We start from the raw sequence: 16,661 nt of genomic DNA on the forward strand, positions 1-16,661 counted from the left end.
GGTTTTGTACATTACTGATAGAACATTTTCTGAGTGGTTTCAGAAGCAGGATTTTTTTACATGTGAGGGGTTTTTAACCAGTTCTGAGGCTTGATTATTGTAAATCCATCATTTGGTTCCTTGTGGTATGATTAATCTTAGGAAAATGAAATGAAACATGCAAATTTATAGTTTATATCCTGACAATCTTTCAAGATATGTCCCATCAATCGAGTGAGTTTACTACAGGCAAATAACATTCTCCATCATTTAAATGTTTGTGTTCTTGGCACCCTGTTTGCTGATCTATAACCTGACTGAACATATTTTCTGATCTAAGACAGAAAGTGGTAAGCAATTTATATGCCTGCCTTAGCTCTATGAAGTGTAAGAGCTTTTACTAAAGTTTTTCTCTTTCAGGTTTATAGGATTAATTAGTGGTTATTTTGTAGCTCATGGCAAGTGATGAATTTCTAGAGTTCTTGAACAGTTCATAAGCGATTCTTAACTAAAGTGTTTCACTGCCTTCTGCTTTCTTTAATAATACTGTTTTTTTCTTGGTTTTACTAAGTTTATTCTTAATGCAAATTTTTCAAGGCAGAATTACCAGGTTTTGATTAAGTAGATGAGAATAGCTATTTATGATGATTGCAGTGAACATCTGATTGAAGTGGTGGCTTCAGCAGCCAAGGCCTCTAGCTGCAGGATGCATTCAAAGGCAGAGACCAGACTGTAGACAAAGCTTCCCTTTCTTCCTGGAAAGACTCGGTAAAGCAAATAGGATGCAAGATGAGACCAAATCCTGAACAGCAGCAATATATTGTTTCAGGCTATAACACATCATGTCCATTAGGCCTAACAACCCAAATATAAGCAGAAATTAAGTTTGTCAGCCCTTCTGAGTTAGTTTTGGTTTTATATTTCATCCATTAAAAGCCATGAGGAAGTTTACAGCAGTATTCAGGGAGACTACACTAATTTTTTACTTTTTTAATATTGGACATCTCCCCTAAATATACAAGATGAATTTCTTAAGGCTGCCTTAGCAGTCTTAAGTGTGTTAGTATAGGATTTAAGAACAAAGTTTAAATTAAAAGGTTCTGTAAGCTCATTTTATGTAGAACATTAAACTAGGTTTATGTAGCCTGAATAATATTGTAGAGAAAAATGTAGATGCGTCTCTTTCCCCCAGTCTTCTATAGGAAGTCTTCCAAGACTCAGGAAACACTCTAATAAATTTAATGGACAAGATATGTTGGTTTGTGTTGGTAGGGGTTTTTTAAAATTTTAAAATAATTATTTAACTCATTTCTAGACTCCTAAGGTTTCATGTAAGTTCTGAAACATTAGTTTGGTTTTGGTATCAAAAGAAGGATAAGCCCATAATAAATTAAAAAAGATATAATTTTTTTCTCTTTTTCTTCTGCTACAAACATCAGGAGAAAACACAAATACAAAAAGACTTGTGGAGAATTGAAGATGTTATAGCTGGCTTGAGTGCGAATAAAACAAACTACAAAACCATAGTAGACTCTATAAAGAATCCAGGTAAGGAGAACATAATTAAAACATTAAAAAATATACAAATGCAGCTGAATCTTTGGGTTTGTGCAAATAGTCTAGAAGTTTGTTCTACTGCAGGAAATCTAGTTAATTCAGCTATTGGTTGCATCAGAAATCTCTGTTGATCAAGCACATCACCTTGGCATTTCTTTGGTTGAGGTGGCAGAAAGGTATTTTGTTGTTTGTTTTCACATACTGATGGCACTAAAATGTAACAAGCCATAATAAAGGCAACAATAATAATGATGATGATGTAAATTCTGCAAGTTGCAGATAGAGTTTCTGTCACATGCCAGGCTTATACCAGCATAGTATCTATTCTACATTCTGTCCAGGAACTCCTCTCTGTGTTCTTCTCTACTTTTTTGTTTTGGTTTGGTTTTTTCCCCCCATGGATGCTGCCCAGCTGCCCTTGCTGCAGTTGCCTTCCCCTCTCTCTCAGGCAGGTGTTTGGGGTGCAGAGCAACATCATCAGCTATGGAAGAGGGGAAGGGAAAGTGTGTGTGGTCTGCATTTCAATTGCTTCATTATGTTTCAAAGAAAAGACCTAAGGCATTGGGATAGCAAGAGACTCTTAATGCCTCCTGTAATTTCACTTTATGTTAAGTATCTTTCTTACCTTTTACATACAGAGATAAAGTAGTTCTGAAGTGGTGAGATCTTATTTTATTTAAGGTATGTCTATGAGTGCTTAGCCTTATCTAGATCTATAGGCATCTTAAGGAATCTGTGGCATGGGGCCAGATACAGCCTATGAACTGATTTTGTACAGCTACGGCTTTTCCTTCCTTCCCTCCCACTGCCACCTCCAAGGAATTTTACTGGATGATATTAAAGTGTGTGGTTTTTTATTTTTGGCCTGAAAGGCTTGCTTGAACCTCATCAAGAAAATGTTTTCCACCCACTGTAACAGTCAAACGTTCTTATGTCCAAAAAAACCCCATTTGTGTTCAAAGCAACATGCAGAGTATTAGGGCTGTTTTATGAAGTCTAAGGATGCTAATTGCTATTCTTATGAACATTATTGATAAGAAACACCACCTAACGCATTTGTATATTTCTCCCCTAGAGAGAAAAATAGTGCCTTCATTTTCTCAGTCTTCAGTGCCTTCCTTACCAGCTTCCCTCGCAACTGCGGAGAGCAAACTTTCAGTCCCACAAAGCCCTCCACCCAGTCCGGTTAAATCCTCTCTGGAGGTTAGGCTGTATCCACAGCCTTATTTCCAGGCCAGGATGCAGCCCCAAGCACAGCAGCTGAAAAAAATCGAGCCGCCTCTTCAGTCACCAATTAAGCTAAAGCCAAAGGTTGTAAGTAGTGCTCTTGTGAGATTCATCCACCAATGTTTCCATGTACTTCTGGCAGAAACAGTGAAAGCTTCATGGTTACAAAGCGCACGCAGTGTGGAGGCACAACAGGGAGACACTTCAGGTGGTCGTATGGAAGCTGAGCAATAGCACTTACAGGAGAATATATGTGTGTAACCCGGAGCTCTATATACAGTAGCCATATACTGGTTTAGAACATACTGATGCAAAGCCTTCCTTGGTAATGCTTTGTGGTTGATTAGTTGTTCTCTTGAGTCTTGTTTGATTTTTAAAGCCTCAAGCTCCTGATATGGACAGAGGAGAGCATGCTAAAGAAGTCACAAATACCTCATATAATGTAATGAGCTTTCAGACAGTTTATGCCAGACTGTTTTCAGACTGTTTGCCAAATACCTGTACTTTCCTGTTACCAGGAAGATGAAGCACCGCCCAGACCTCCTCTCCCTCAGTTGTACAGTCCTGATGATCAGCCACCAGCTGTTCCACCTCTCCCGAGAGAAGCCACTGTCATCAGACACACATCAGTGCGTGGCCTGAAACGTCAGTCAGATGAAAGAAAGAGGGACAGAGAACTCGGACAATGTGTAAATGGAGATTACAGGGTGAGCATTCATACACCTATACACCTGCACTTTAAAGATATGTGAGTCTGTAATAAAAGATACTGCCTGTAAAACACATGGACCTCTAGGTCTTGTAATAAGGAGAGCAAGCTAATGGCAGAGAGATAGTAATGGCAGGGAGAGATCTATGCCATATAATAATGGCAGAGAGAGATTTCATAATCCAGAAACAAAGCTTTAGGACTTGTTTTAAGATCATTAAGACTTGCTATCTGTGACTTCATTTGAGCTGATGAGTATTTTTCCATATAGGTGGAACTGCGTTCATACATGAGTGAACCAGAACTAGCAATGATAGGTGGGGACCTCAGCCAACCTTCCAGTGGTTTAATAAGCTCTGACAGTGGATACCAGACATTACCTACCCGTGGTAAGCCAGGAATTTGTGTCATTGATTTTTAACAGTACTGTCTGTATAGGAGCTTTTCTCTTCTAGGATTTTTTTGGATATGGTCTTTATCGTCAGATCATGATTTTTAGATTAACTATACAATGCTGTGAAAGTCTAGAAATTTTGTGCATTTTAATGTTGCTGTTACAGACAACCAGCCTTTTGCAAAGCAACTTAGTATATAATGCTTAAAAAAAAGGCATAGAAAAACATGGAATTAGCTGTTAGAATGTCTCCTATATTCCAAATTATTTTTCTGTGTAATTTTTGTGTGATCTTTTACAAACTCAAGTATTTTTTAAACACTTATATTGCCATTGAAATGAAAGCAATAAAGAATAAGAATATAATGTCCCCAGACTCTACATGTGACTTGACAATCCATCCCCACTGTGCTACAATCCTTTTTCACAAATGAGGGTAGAGAAGGTATTTTGGGAAGAGCAATTAATTTCTTCGTCATTCTTTTTTTTGGTTTTTTTTTCTTTCCTTTCTAACTGGGAATGTTAAGGTTTGATTTTCTTCATAGATTTGTACAGCTTATCTACTGTTGTACAGCTGACTTCAACCCATACCTCATGTAATATAAGCTTGTAAGTTATTGTACATCTGTTTGTATTTTGATTAATAGTGACTTCAAATGCAATACTTTTGGCTGAAATGAAATTTCTTGCCTCTCATGATCTTCTGAACCACAAAATATGAAACGTGAGCTAAAATAGTAGCCAGAATATCATAGAAAAAGCATGATAATATAAAAAATATCTAACGCTTGTCTTCATTTTGTCTGTCATTTGGTTTTAAAGCATTCTCTTTTCCTTATGAAGGTTTATCTGGATCAACTTCCAGATTGCACCAATCATCTACCATTTCAACATATGCAACACTTCGAAGGGATAGGTCCAAGGTAAGTTTCGAATGAACATCTGAAAGCAAATGTCTGAACCATTCAAAATAGTTAAGCCCGGAATATATTTTGCATAGCAGGAGGTGGGATTGTAGTAGTACAGGAGAGGACCCAGCACCTCTGATCTAATAATCTCCAATTTTTCACTTTCTTAAATGAATCAGGCAGCTTACTGCATTTGAAAGAGATTTATAAAACAAGGTTTAGAACTAAAAATCAGTACTGATAGAAAATACAGATTTGAAATATGCAAAATAATGCAAAACATAGTAGAACAAAATAATGTTAATTTAGTAATAAGATAGGAGAAAGAGTTAATTTTTTGTATACTACTTATAAAGTATTAATTACAACATGTGTTTTGTGTGCCTTGTGACTTTTACAGGAGAGACCAAAGAGTGCCTTGGAACGTTTATACTCTGGAGACCACCAAAGAGGCAGGATGAGTGCAGAGGAACAACTAGAAAGAATGAAGCGACATCAGAAGGCATTAGTTCGTGAACGCAAGAGAACTCTTAGCCAAGGAGAAAGGCAGTCTGTTTCATCTCGGTCTTTCATCAGGCCCATTTCTGCCGACATAGGCTCAGTATGTTAGATATGCCTTAAAAGGACTAAACTAAAAAAAAATCTTTGGATATTTTTTTTTTCCCCTAGCAAGCACTTTCACTTGAGTGTGTGTGAAGCTTCTAGTCTAATTAAATTAATATTATACAGTATAAAATGAGTTCAGAGAGTGTGAGTAACAGATGATCTTTTTTTTACTAGTAGTTACGGTATATAGAATGTAGCAGGTTCAGCAGGTAAGTTGGTCAGAGGCTGGTGTGCTGAGTGGAGATGTGAGTATATTGGAGTGACTTCAGACAAGATTGTTTTTGATTAGAATTGTATTTAGAAAGTGTAAGAAGCTTGTACAGTTTTAAAACTGCTTCATAATGGAATGGGCCTTTTAGAATGTTCTTATTTACCATGGGTATTTTTTTTTTAAATTCATAGATTAGGCTGCAAGATAGTCATGGTAATATCAGACCAAGGCGGTGTTTGGGTTTTTTTAGAAATGATAAATGGATAATCAGTTTTAAAATCTAATCCTGCTGATGAGAAATTTATGTAAGAGCTAATGTGTTTTAATTGATACAAATTCTTCTTTAAAGCTCAAAATGTAGAATATTCTAATAAGGCTCAAGTTTAAGCTGCTGAAGAAAAGGATTTTTGTTGCATTCTGAGATTAAATGCTGTACAGACAATAAGTTTGTAATGATACATTTTGGATACTAACCGAAGCAATTCTAATTGGTGAAGTTACTGAGTCGCTCACTTGGTGCTAAACCAAGATTGTACTGTAATTGCACTTATGCTGTGGTCTTTTATTTTTTATTTGGTCCACTAGAGCTTTAGAATGATCACCTTGTTTTACCTAATTCATTGCACAAGATCTCTCGCTTTTTAGATTTGTCACTCATCATACCTAATGCCTCTTTTTTTGTTTGCTTGTTTTTAATTTGCCGAATTTTGTAGTTATTTTAAAACTTCTAACTGGACTACTCAATTTTTACCAGGCTTAATTGCATTTAGTACATGTGTGTCAATTGCTAGCATTAAAAAAACCCCTATAATATTCAGCCTTTCATTCCCACTGTTCAGTAGCACTAATTTACAGCAAGTTATTTGTATTTACTTTCCCAGTAAATACGAGTGCACTACTTGGAGACATTCATCTGTTTTTGTCTTCTATTTTGCAATCATGAATTTATTAAAGATAGTGCATAATATTTGGGAACTGTAGAAGTATAGTATCACTGTTAATTTCATATTTTAATTAGAAGAACTAAATCTGAGCTTCTTGTTTCCTGACTCTCATAACATACACAAGTCGAATTTAAACATTTTCGTAACACTCCTTATTAACGTTTGTGGCAAATGCTTTATCTATAAATTTGGATGCCATCTTGGTCTTTTTCTTGCTGTAAAGAATTAAAATAGAATCTTTCAGCCCTAGCAATGTTTTGTAGAAGTCATCTCTTGTACCTATAGGGCTTTGATATGCAAAAAGCATGTTTGATAGCACAATTATTTACAGCATTACAATTATTTAGCAGCCAAAACGGTGAACAGTTAAATGTGTAATTGAAGTGCTGCTTAGTATGTAACATTTGCTTTAAACATACCTTGTATGTGTAAATCTAATTTTTAATGGGTCAACTCTCCAGTGTAGTATGACATTTTAAGTATTGATCACAGTACATGAATTCATTTGTTATATACAATGCCTTTTTAATGTAAAAGTCGCAACATCAAAGCCAATAAAAGTACTGATTCGTAATAATGGTTTGATGTTTTTCTTACCTATATAATAACTTGAAAATGATACTGTGTATTTAAAATATACTATGTCAATCAGGCCTGGTTCGAATATGAGTAGAAGAATGAGTTTGGAGAAAACTTTTTTTTTTTTCTCTTTTGGATTCTGTAAGGAAACATCTTAATTTTTGAGATATAATTCCCTTTTAGCTATTTAACTTTTTTGATATACATGGAAGATACATATCTTCTGAGTGAATATTGAGAGCTTGTGCATGAATAGGTTTCAGTTAGATTTATTAATGCAAGTAGCATAATGTAGTCTAAGGACTTCATATGGAGCTCAGACTTCAACCAAAACAAGCCAAAGATTTGTAACAGAAATACTAGAGATATTTTTGAGAGAGACAGAATGGCACGTTCTCCTACTGATACCCTGAAATGCCTTAGGAGACTTTGTTGTTGTTCTTTTTGTCCCTTCTCTTTCCTGCTGCTTTTAATACTGTGTTTCAACTCTGTATGGTAAAGTTGCTGAGATCTGCTGGATGGAATGAGGCTGCAACTGAACTTAATTTTTTGCACAAAAAAGTATCGGTAGTGTTCTTAAGCGTGACTTTGTGCAGCTGTATTGTGTGTAGTTGTGAAGGAGCTACTATGCAATGATTTGGGAACTCTAAAATCGTGCTGCTTAATTTAAATACGTTCTGAATTTGCTATTGCTACATATTTACCTTGTAAAGACAGAATGTCAAAGATTTTTATCTTTGCAGGTAGCTAGATACTGCTTTTAGTAAAGTCAGAAGAGCTTAGAAGTTACTAAATTATTATTTTTTTAATTCAAGACAAGTTAGTGCTAGTATATAAAATATTATCAGCTTTAATTCCTAGGTATTATTCTAGAAAGATAACAGGAAAATTTTCAAGTTGCAATTCTCAGCCTGCAATATAAATACCCTTTCTGTGTAGTGATTCAAAATCACACAGCACTGCCTGGTTAGAATGCCTAGGACTAGTGTGTCAGTCCGTAGAATCTCTTGTATTGACATCCATGCTTCCAAAGATGTTTGTCTGTAGCTAGTTCCATGTTATATGTGAAATTGTGATTAATATCTTTGTTAGAATTTAATACTGCTGAACGTTTCCTGTAACATTAAACAATGCTCCAAAATCTGTGCAGCACAGCTAGACATCAAATCTCCCAACCATACATTCCAAGAAATGCAGTTGCATTTCCTTCTTCTTGTCAGTTAAGGGGTTTGCTCTGTGGATTCTTTCAGCAATATAGCCTTTGCAGCAGTTGAAATGTACATTGCTAAACGATGAATTTGGCAGTATGGCTGAATGCTGTTAATTGTTTTGTATCTATTACCAGTGGAAACGAGAGCAAGAATTTGATTTGCAGTTACTTGAGAGGGCAATTCGTGGAGAAGACAAGGATGAAAATGAATGGTTGAAAGTTCAGCCGGTAGCAGTGACAGAGACAGACCTGGAGCCTCAAGACTATGATTTAGATATCAGCAGAGAGGTAACACTCATAATTTTTTTTGCCTCCTATTCTGTGCCTTGAAATATTAACATTTCTATGTTTTAGGTAGTGAATTCTCATCCTTTCTTTGAAAAGTTAGCTAGAAGTTTCAACTAAAAGGAGTCTTCTGAGTATTGAAAATTTATGGTCTGGCACTTAGAATCTCTGTAAGGTTCATGTTCGTATTGTGTTTTAATGGAGAGAAGAAATTGAAAGGTTGGCTCTACTGTTTGAAATGTACATCTCAGGCTTTATAGAGGAAAAAGTGATGAAGTTAGGCAATGTTGTATACATAGGGGAAAAAAGATGAGAAGACAACATCAAGAGTATTTGGAAATAAGAAACAGCACTGAAGTAAAAGTTAGTTCCCCAGAGCTACCTTACTCTTCATTTTGACTGGCACAACATCGTAGAGAAGAGGGACCACAGCTTTATCCTGATCGGAACAGAAAACATCTTTCTATCGCCTTTTCAAGTGACTTGATTGGTGTTCTGGGCACTAGATCTTTTTTCAGCTCTAGTAACTGAGTGAAGTATTTGTTTGAAATGCGATTGAGCCATCTGGTGGAAATGAAAGAATATAGCAAGTGGAAAGATTTCAGTAGGTACTATGCATTGTGTAAAATGCCACAGAGATGGAAAATCGGTAAAATTAATGATAATTAGACTAGTAAGCACCTCTTCTGAAAGCTGTTGGCAATGTATCATTTTATATAGACAGATAGTTGTAAGAGGTTGAATCTGTGAGCCATTATCTCTTGATCTCTAATTGAAAGGTACATTCATTCATAATCTTTGTCTACAGAAAATGCAATGCTCCTGTAAAGTTCAGAAACAGAAAAAAGTACTTTCATTATATTGCCTTTTGTTGCACTCTGCTATGAAAATCTTTTCCAGAAGGTCTCCAGGGCTACGTGAATCACTTCAGACCTCCAAATTAGCACCTTCAGCCTAGGATAGGAAACATTTTTGCTTATAGGCATTTATCTTCTACTTCAGAGTAACTGAAGCAGGTCTGAAGCTCTGAATGTAAAGCTTCTTTCTCAGGTTACCCAGGTTGTCCTTTTCCATTTCATGTACCCCTCTTCACCTGGCAGGCACTTCTGTACCTCATTAAGGAAATACACTCAGTTGTGTCTCTAAGGCAAATAAATCTGCTGTTCACGTGGTAACGGAGTTTGTTATTGTGGAAGTGGCAGGATGAGCTGGTCTAGATTAGTTACAGTATGGAGGGATATATATAAATAAATAAAAAAATATATAGATACAGAGCTCCAGAGAGGAGTTGGATTTGAAGGTATGGAAGTATAGTAGAAAATGAGGATTTTTCAGGAAACGTTGGCCTTGAGTTTACTGAGAAGGAAGTACAAAAATTTGAGGCTGTGATTTTAATGTGGTTTTGCGTGCCAATGACTGTATTGTATGCTTTGGGCCTATGATTGCCTGCAAATTACTGAGCCTAATTGCTGGGGGTTAGGTCAGGCCACTTTACGTATGCCATTGAATTAGTGTGGATTAAGTTCAGTGGTGAAACATTTAGGATTCTTTTTGTTTAAAACTTTGAATTTTGAAAACTCATAAGTGTTTTAGAAAAAAAATCCAAAAAGGAGGAGAAAAAATAGAACCCCTTTACTTATTTTTATTTATTCACACATCCTCTATTTGTGCTTTTCAAAAGCAGTCAGTTCTGTATACTAAGCATTGGTTTGCAAAGTCCATTTGTAAACTGAATTTTCATTGGGTGATTTAGATCTCTAATGAGGAGCAGAAATTTCCCACAAAGAAACCGATCTCAACAAAAAACTTGTTAGCTTTTGTGCAATCATATTAAAATTTTCAATCTACAGAATTATGCATATGCAACATGTTGTTACAATTGCGCAATGTTAGTGTATTTCTAGGTCACTTCCCTAGACAACTTTTGAACACCCAGGATTTCAGATTTTATAGTCCAAGAATTTCCTAAGATGATTACAAACTGCTGGCTTTCTTTTTCTTTTCTTTATTTTTTTTTTCCCCTCTGCTGCTTACAGAAGATTATGCAGAATCACAGAATCATTTAGTTTGGAAAAGACTTTCAATATCATTGAGACTAACTGTAAACCTAACACTGCAAGTCCACCACTAAGGTGGACTAGGTGCCACCCTAGATTAAAACTTTATATTTCCTTTTAGTTGTAGGAGTCCTCGCTGGCGTGACATAAATATCATGACATCGAAATCTCAGGTTGTCCAGGCAGTCTTGTAGTGGTTGCTTCTTTCTTCTGTACCAGCTTTAGGCAGTGTCCTACTTTGGGCTCTAAGCCTGAGCTGAAGAAGGGTTCCCTGTTGATTCTGATTTCTTTTGTAATCCCCTTTAATGTTTGTTCGATCTGTCTTCTAAAGCAAAATGAATCAGAGGGAAAAGACACTGTTAAAAGGGCATCAGCTCATATCCAGAAGGGAGTGTTTAGCATCAGGTACATGTGTTGACTGTGAAAACCCATGCTTTATTCTTTTCATTGTGCTCTCCCATTGAGGAGAATTTATCTCAATTTTTTTTTAAGTCTTTATTAAAAACTGGACGCTTGCTATCTTTCCACAGTTGTCAAAACCTGAGAAAGTTGCAATTCCAGAACGCTATGTTGAACTGGAGCCAGAAGAGCCTCTTTCTACAGAAGAACTGGCAGCAAGGCAGCGTAAAGCAGAAAAGATAAAGAATATCCTTACAAAATCAAGGTTGGGTTTTTTTCAGATCTTACATAGGGGCTGGTGTTAAACATTGGGAACTAACTTTGTACAACAGTCTTATTCCTATTAAATTATCTAAGTGTAACTTCTGGCTTTTAGAAAATGCACACAGAATTTATGTAGTATACTTCAAGCTCCTTTTTAAAACAGAGTAGAAGAGATAATGACAAGTTTTGTGTATGTCTCCTCTTGTTCAGAGCATCCTAAGATAGTAGCGAGTCCTTACCAAGCAACTTGTGGATGAGAGTGAGGAGGAAGGAAAGGCACAAATCTGGCCAGAAGCGGAAGAAAAGTCAGTGTGAGAGCAAGTTTCTGTTGTCTCCAAAGAGCTGGAGTTCCAAAAAACACTTTTGGCAACTTGAACCACATGCAGAGTCAGCTGAAACATTCCATTTCAAGAATTTGATTGCCCCAAGTATCTGCTGTCTCTTTGGAAGACAATTAAAGAGGCTGTGCCTGAGGACCAATATGTTATTCCTTTTCCTCCAGGCCCTAACAAGAAAATTTATTAATAACTTCAAATAAATAACATTTTTGGTAGTGCTTTCATGTAAACAGCATATTTAGAACAAAGGACTTTCAGATATACTTAAGGCTATACAGAATTTCTGGTTAAATGTCTAACGGCTGCATTATTTGCCTTTGTGTGCTGTAGTCATTTACAAACCATATCTAACATTACTTTAAAGAACATCAATAAAATACGGAGCTTGGTAGATGAGGTCTGAAAACTGCTGTATGAATTCAAGCTTGTTCTCATCTGCATGGTGGATTCTTCATGTTTGAAAATGTTAATGTTGTTTTGCACTTTCCTGCTAGTATGCACAATCTACAGCCTACTGTTGCCCAGGACAAACACAACTCGGTTGATTTAGATTCACAGCTACAAGAGCAGGAGCGCATCATTACCATATCATACGCTTTGGCTTCTGAAGCCTCTCAGAGGAGCAAGGAGGTAGCAGGTAATACTTAGTTATTTACAAAATAACAGCTATTTCTTACCAGCTTCTAAAGTTGTGTGGGGTTGTTGCTGAACTCCTGGCATAAGAGAGAGTTTTAGGCGTTCAGATTCAAAATAGTGAAAAGTGTGTATAGATAAGGAATTGGCTGGATGGTCGCACTCAAAGAGTTGTGGTCAACAGTGCCATGTCCAAGTGGAGAACGGTGACGCGTGGTGTTCCTCAGAGGTCAGTACTGGGACCGGCACTGTTCAACATCTTTGCGGCGACATGGACAATGGGATCGAGTGCACCCTCAGCAAGTTTGCAGACAACACCAAGCTGTGTGGTGTGGTCGACATGCTGGAGGGAAGGGATGCCATCCAGAGGGGCCTTGACAGGCTGGAGAGGTGGGCCCATGCGAACCGCATGAAGTTCAACAAGGCCAAGTGCAAGGTCCTACACATGGGTTGGGGCAATCCCAGGTGTGACTACAGGCTGGGAGGGAAATGGATTGAAAGCAGCCCTGAGGAGAAGGACTTGGGGGTATTGATTGAGAAGCTCAACATGAGTTGGCAGTGTGGGCTTGGAGCCCAGAAAGCCAACCGTGTCCTGGGCTGCATCAGAAGAAGTGTGACCCGCAGGTGGAGGGAGGTGATCCTGCCCCTCTACTCTGCTCTTGTGAGACCCCACCTGGAGTACTGCATCCAGCTGTGGGGGCCCCAGTACAGGAGAGACATGGAGCTGTTGGAGGGAGTCCAGAGGAGGGCCATGAAGCTCATCAGAGGGTTGGAGCACCTCTCCTATGAGGACAGGCTGAGAGAGTTGGGATTGTTCAGCCTGGTGAAAAGGTGGCTCTGGGGAGATCTAATTGTGGCTTACCAGTACCTGAAGGGGGCCTGCAGGAAAGATGGTGAGGGACTGTTTATGAGGGAGTGTAGTGACAGGACAAGGGCTTTAAGCTGAAGGAGGGTCGATTTAGATGTTAGAAATTCTTTACTGTTAAGAGGCACTGGAACAGGTTGCCCAGAGAGGTTGTGGATGCCCCATCCCTGGAAGTGTTTAAGACCAGGTTGGATGAGGCTTTGGGCAACATGGTCTAGTGCAGGGTGTCCCTGCCCATGGCAGGAGGGTTGGAACTAGATGATCTTTGAGGTCTCTTCCAACCCAAACCATTCTATGATAACAAATTTAGGGAGACTAAAGGTTTACCTTGAGTATTTGGCCTCCAGTGGACAGGGTGAAGGGGACAAAATAGTAAGTTCACAGCTTGGAAACTTGCTCTTATGAAAAGTACTAAAAATTTAACATATTCATTGAATTCCCTATAATTATATTAAATGAGGTATTTCTATATTCATTTTTAAAAAGTGAATTGATCTGAGACTTTAAAAAAATCAAGACAAAGGGATTTTTAAATATTTTTTTTAACAGAAAAATGCCCTGGTCCGGTGATTGAAATTAGAGTACAATCATTTGCAGCTTGAGCTGTACGACAACAGGCTGAAAAAGACGTAAAATGAGTATTTGCATGTTTCTGTCCGGTGACCAAGATTAGAGGTCAGAGCAAGACAGCCATGCATGAATTCTGCTTGATGCCTGGAAATTAATAGATCCTTTGCAAGACATTGCTAAAAGTGATAATTTCACTCTTGATTGCTTTATAGTTGAAATAAGTAAGAAACGTGAAGAGATTTGTATCACACAGTAGTACATGCAGTAGCTATTCTAGCAAGTATCTGACTGGCCATTTATAACTGCCACAGTTCACTGTTCCAGTGGAGAATGGAAATAATGGAAACCTCAACTATGATGGAGAAAAAATATGCACATTTCTCATCTGAAGTTGTCAGATTAAACTTATGGCACTTGCCGCAGAAGCCCTTAAGACCTTCCTATTAAAGACAGATTATTCCAATATCCAGATGCATAACATGAATCTGTAGTAACAGACTGTTGATTGAATGTGGCTGTATGCTCATGAATGGAGTGGCAGCTAAACCTGAGGGGAATGTGATTTTGAGGGGATGGAATACATTTTCAAGATACAAATCTTGAGACTTCGGAGAGGTTCTGTGGGTAATTGAAAAATTTAAAGCAAACAAACACCCACACACACGCACACCCCACCCTGAACTGTAAAATCTTGGGAGTGTTTCAGGAATAACCTTCTGGAACTTCAGGCACCTGTGGGTCAAAATGGCTTCTCCGCAGGCAGTCTGGTCCCAGTTCTAGTGACCAGGTCCTTGTAACAGGGACTCACATGCTTTGGTTATGGAGAGGGACTTTGTCTTTCAGGAGGTACGAACCAACGCAGTGTATTGCCACGTGATTTCTAGATCCTCCTGGGAAAATTTAGCACCGAAGCTAAGCTCAACCAAGATGAACTCATCCTGTACTTGAAATTATTCCTCTGTGTTAGTACAAAGGCAGAGTGCCTGCCATAGTAAACAGTCTTCATGTGGCCAGTTAACTAACTTCCGGGTGTGCGTGAAGTTGCAGTAACTGTACGGTACTGAAAGATGTTTGATCTTTTTAGGTTATACAGTGAAGGTAGTAGCTATGTTTTCATTACTACATTTTTTGTTTGTATTTTTTTATTGTAATTATTTAAAAGCTGTGATCACCACGTATTCTTCGGTATATGTAACCACAGAAATCTTAATTCTTTAGTTCTCCCCAAAGAGACAATTAAAATGTGTATCAGCACTGAAATGTTTAAATGCTGCTTGAAAAAAATTGCAGTCAGTTGCAAGATGAGTTTTAATTTAATTTTCTTTGTGAAGTATAGCAGCTAGCTCTTTTGTCTTTCAGCCACTTAAAAAACCCTAACATAGTAGCCAAGTCCTTGATTCTTTAAAGAAGCCCAAACCTTTATGTCCCTGCACAGTTTTCTTGCCACATCTTGTATCTCAGGTACTCATTTCTTGTAACATGTCTTGCTTTGATTTCAATTGTTACTTACTCCTTTCAAAACAAACACCTTTCAAGGAATTCTAAAAAAAGCCAGAGTAGTATGATTTTGATAGAAAATATACAAACCGTAAAAGGAGTTCGGGTTTTTTACTTCTGGCCTATTTTCTGTTGATCTAAGGTGATTAAAAAGAAAATCATTTGATGGCTTGCACAGCTGATCGTACATTCTCATTTAGTTTAATTTTACAGAGTCTTTAACATTCTTATTTTTGTAGTTTGATTTTTTAAAGTATGGGTTGTCACTAGGTTCTTGTTGACCAAGCAGACCATGTCTGAAAATCCAAAACTTAAATGTCTGAATTTTTTTTACACAGATTTGCTTATGAAAAAGACTGAAGCTTAACTTTTCCCATTTTTTGTGAGGGGGAAGCAGTTATGTTAAGATGCTATGATAATATAAATCTCTTTTTAGATAAATGTACAATTTTAATCCTTGTAAAGTAGCATTTCAGAGTTCCTCTGTTTCTAGTAAGAAACCAGCCTTCCAAATTGAAATCATGCCAAGAACCTGAAAGATTAAAATCAAATGTAGGAGAATCAAGAAGTCATTTTCTAAATCCTGTGTTTTGGAAATAGGTCTACCTTTGGCCTTCCAAAATGTAAAAGTAGAATTTAAGACTGAGTTTCGATCTCTTTAAGTTTTATGATTATTGTCTTCTAATGTTATACAATTATGCTGTTTTATAAACAAGCATAGTTTTAATCATTGTGTTCTTTATCCTGAAGTTTCAACCTGAGATCTGAAAATATATTTACCATATCATGCACTGTACTAAGCAAAATGTTATATGCATATGTAATTTTTTTGGTGACTTTACTATATAATATTTTTGGGTTTGCTCATTGGCATGTACCAAAGGGATGTTGAAAACCTGTACAACCTCACTGAAATCTTGAAATCAAATTAGCAAATATAGGTGCTATTCCGGAACTGCAGTTTTAAAAGCAGGGCTGGATTAGGTTATATCGGCATTGTGTGCCTTAGTATGTTCCAGTGAAATTTCATCTTCAGATAGATTGTCCATATGCTCATTGCAACAGGAATGTTTATTTGCATAACTTATGCAACTAATAGAAAAAACCAGCAGGTAGAAATGTTGTTGTTTAAATTCTGTTCCATGTAACTAAAATAGTGTAACACCTCATTGCATTACTAATCAGGTTTCCTATTCATGTGGTAGAAAATTAAGGTAGCTCCGTTTATAATATGAATGTTTGATTATGCAGCCTAATTCCTGTATGTGATCCCTTCTAGCTCAGCAGGTGACCTACCCATCTAAAGCACCCTCACCTTCTGTACCACAGCCACCTCACTCCCCCTTAGGCAATGGATTTCACTACACATTTGTTTAAACACCTTAAAAGTAAGAACTAACTGCTCTCCGCACGTCTGGTTTGCCATTGT

General features: G+C 37.3%; 1 protein-coding gene across 7 annotated transcripts in view; it reads left to right on the plus strand.

Annotated features, from left to right (window-relative positions):
• PLEKHA7 (pleckstrin homology domain containing A7) overlaps window positions 1-16,661 on the plus strand; it is a 166,871-nt gene that overhangs the window by 146,961 nt on the left and 3,249 nt on the right. For 3 of the 7 annotated variants that reach the window (XM_075755043.1, XM_075755045.1, XM_075755046.1), the window contains 9 exons: window positions 1,419-1,527; window positions 2,612-2,850; window positions 3,282-3,470; window positions 3,744-3,861; window positions 4,710-4,789; window positions 5,175-5,375; window positions 8,460-8,612; window positions 11,197-11,330; window positions 12,162-12,304. In XM_075755043.1, coding sequence (XP_075611158.1) covers window positions 1,419-1,527; window positions 2,612-2,850; window positions 3,282-3,470; window positions 3,744-3,861; window positions 4,710-4,789; window positions 5,175-5,375; window positions 8,460-8,612; window positions 11,197-11,330; window positions 12,162-12,304 — 1,366 coding nt within the window. Of the gene's footprint in view, window positions 1-1,418; window positions 1,528-2,611; window positions 2,851-3,281; window positions 3,471-3,743; window positions 3,862-4,709; window positions 4,790-5,174; window positions 7,113-8,459; window positions 8,613-11,196; window positions 11,331-12,161; window positions 12,305-16,511; window positions 16,621-16,661 lie in introns of those variants that run through there. The other 4 variants (XM_075755047.1, XM_075755044.1, XM_075755048.1 and 1 more) reach the window with 4 other exon arrangements.

This window comes from Balearica regulorum, chromosome 5 (assembly GCF_011004875.1).
Source record: "Balearica regulorum gibbericeps isolate bBalReg1 chromosome 5, bBalReg1.pri, whole genome shotgun sequence".
Classification (NCBI taxonomy): Eukaryota; Metazoa; Chordata; class Aves; order Gruiformes; family Gruidae; genus Balearica; species Balearica regulorum.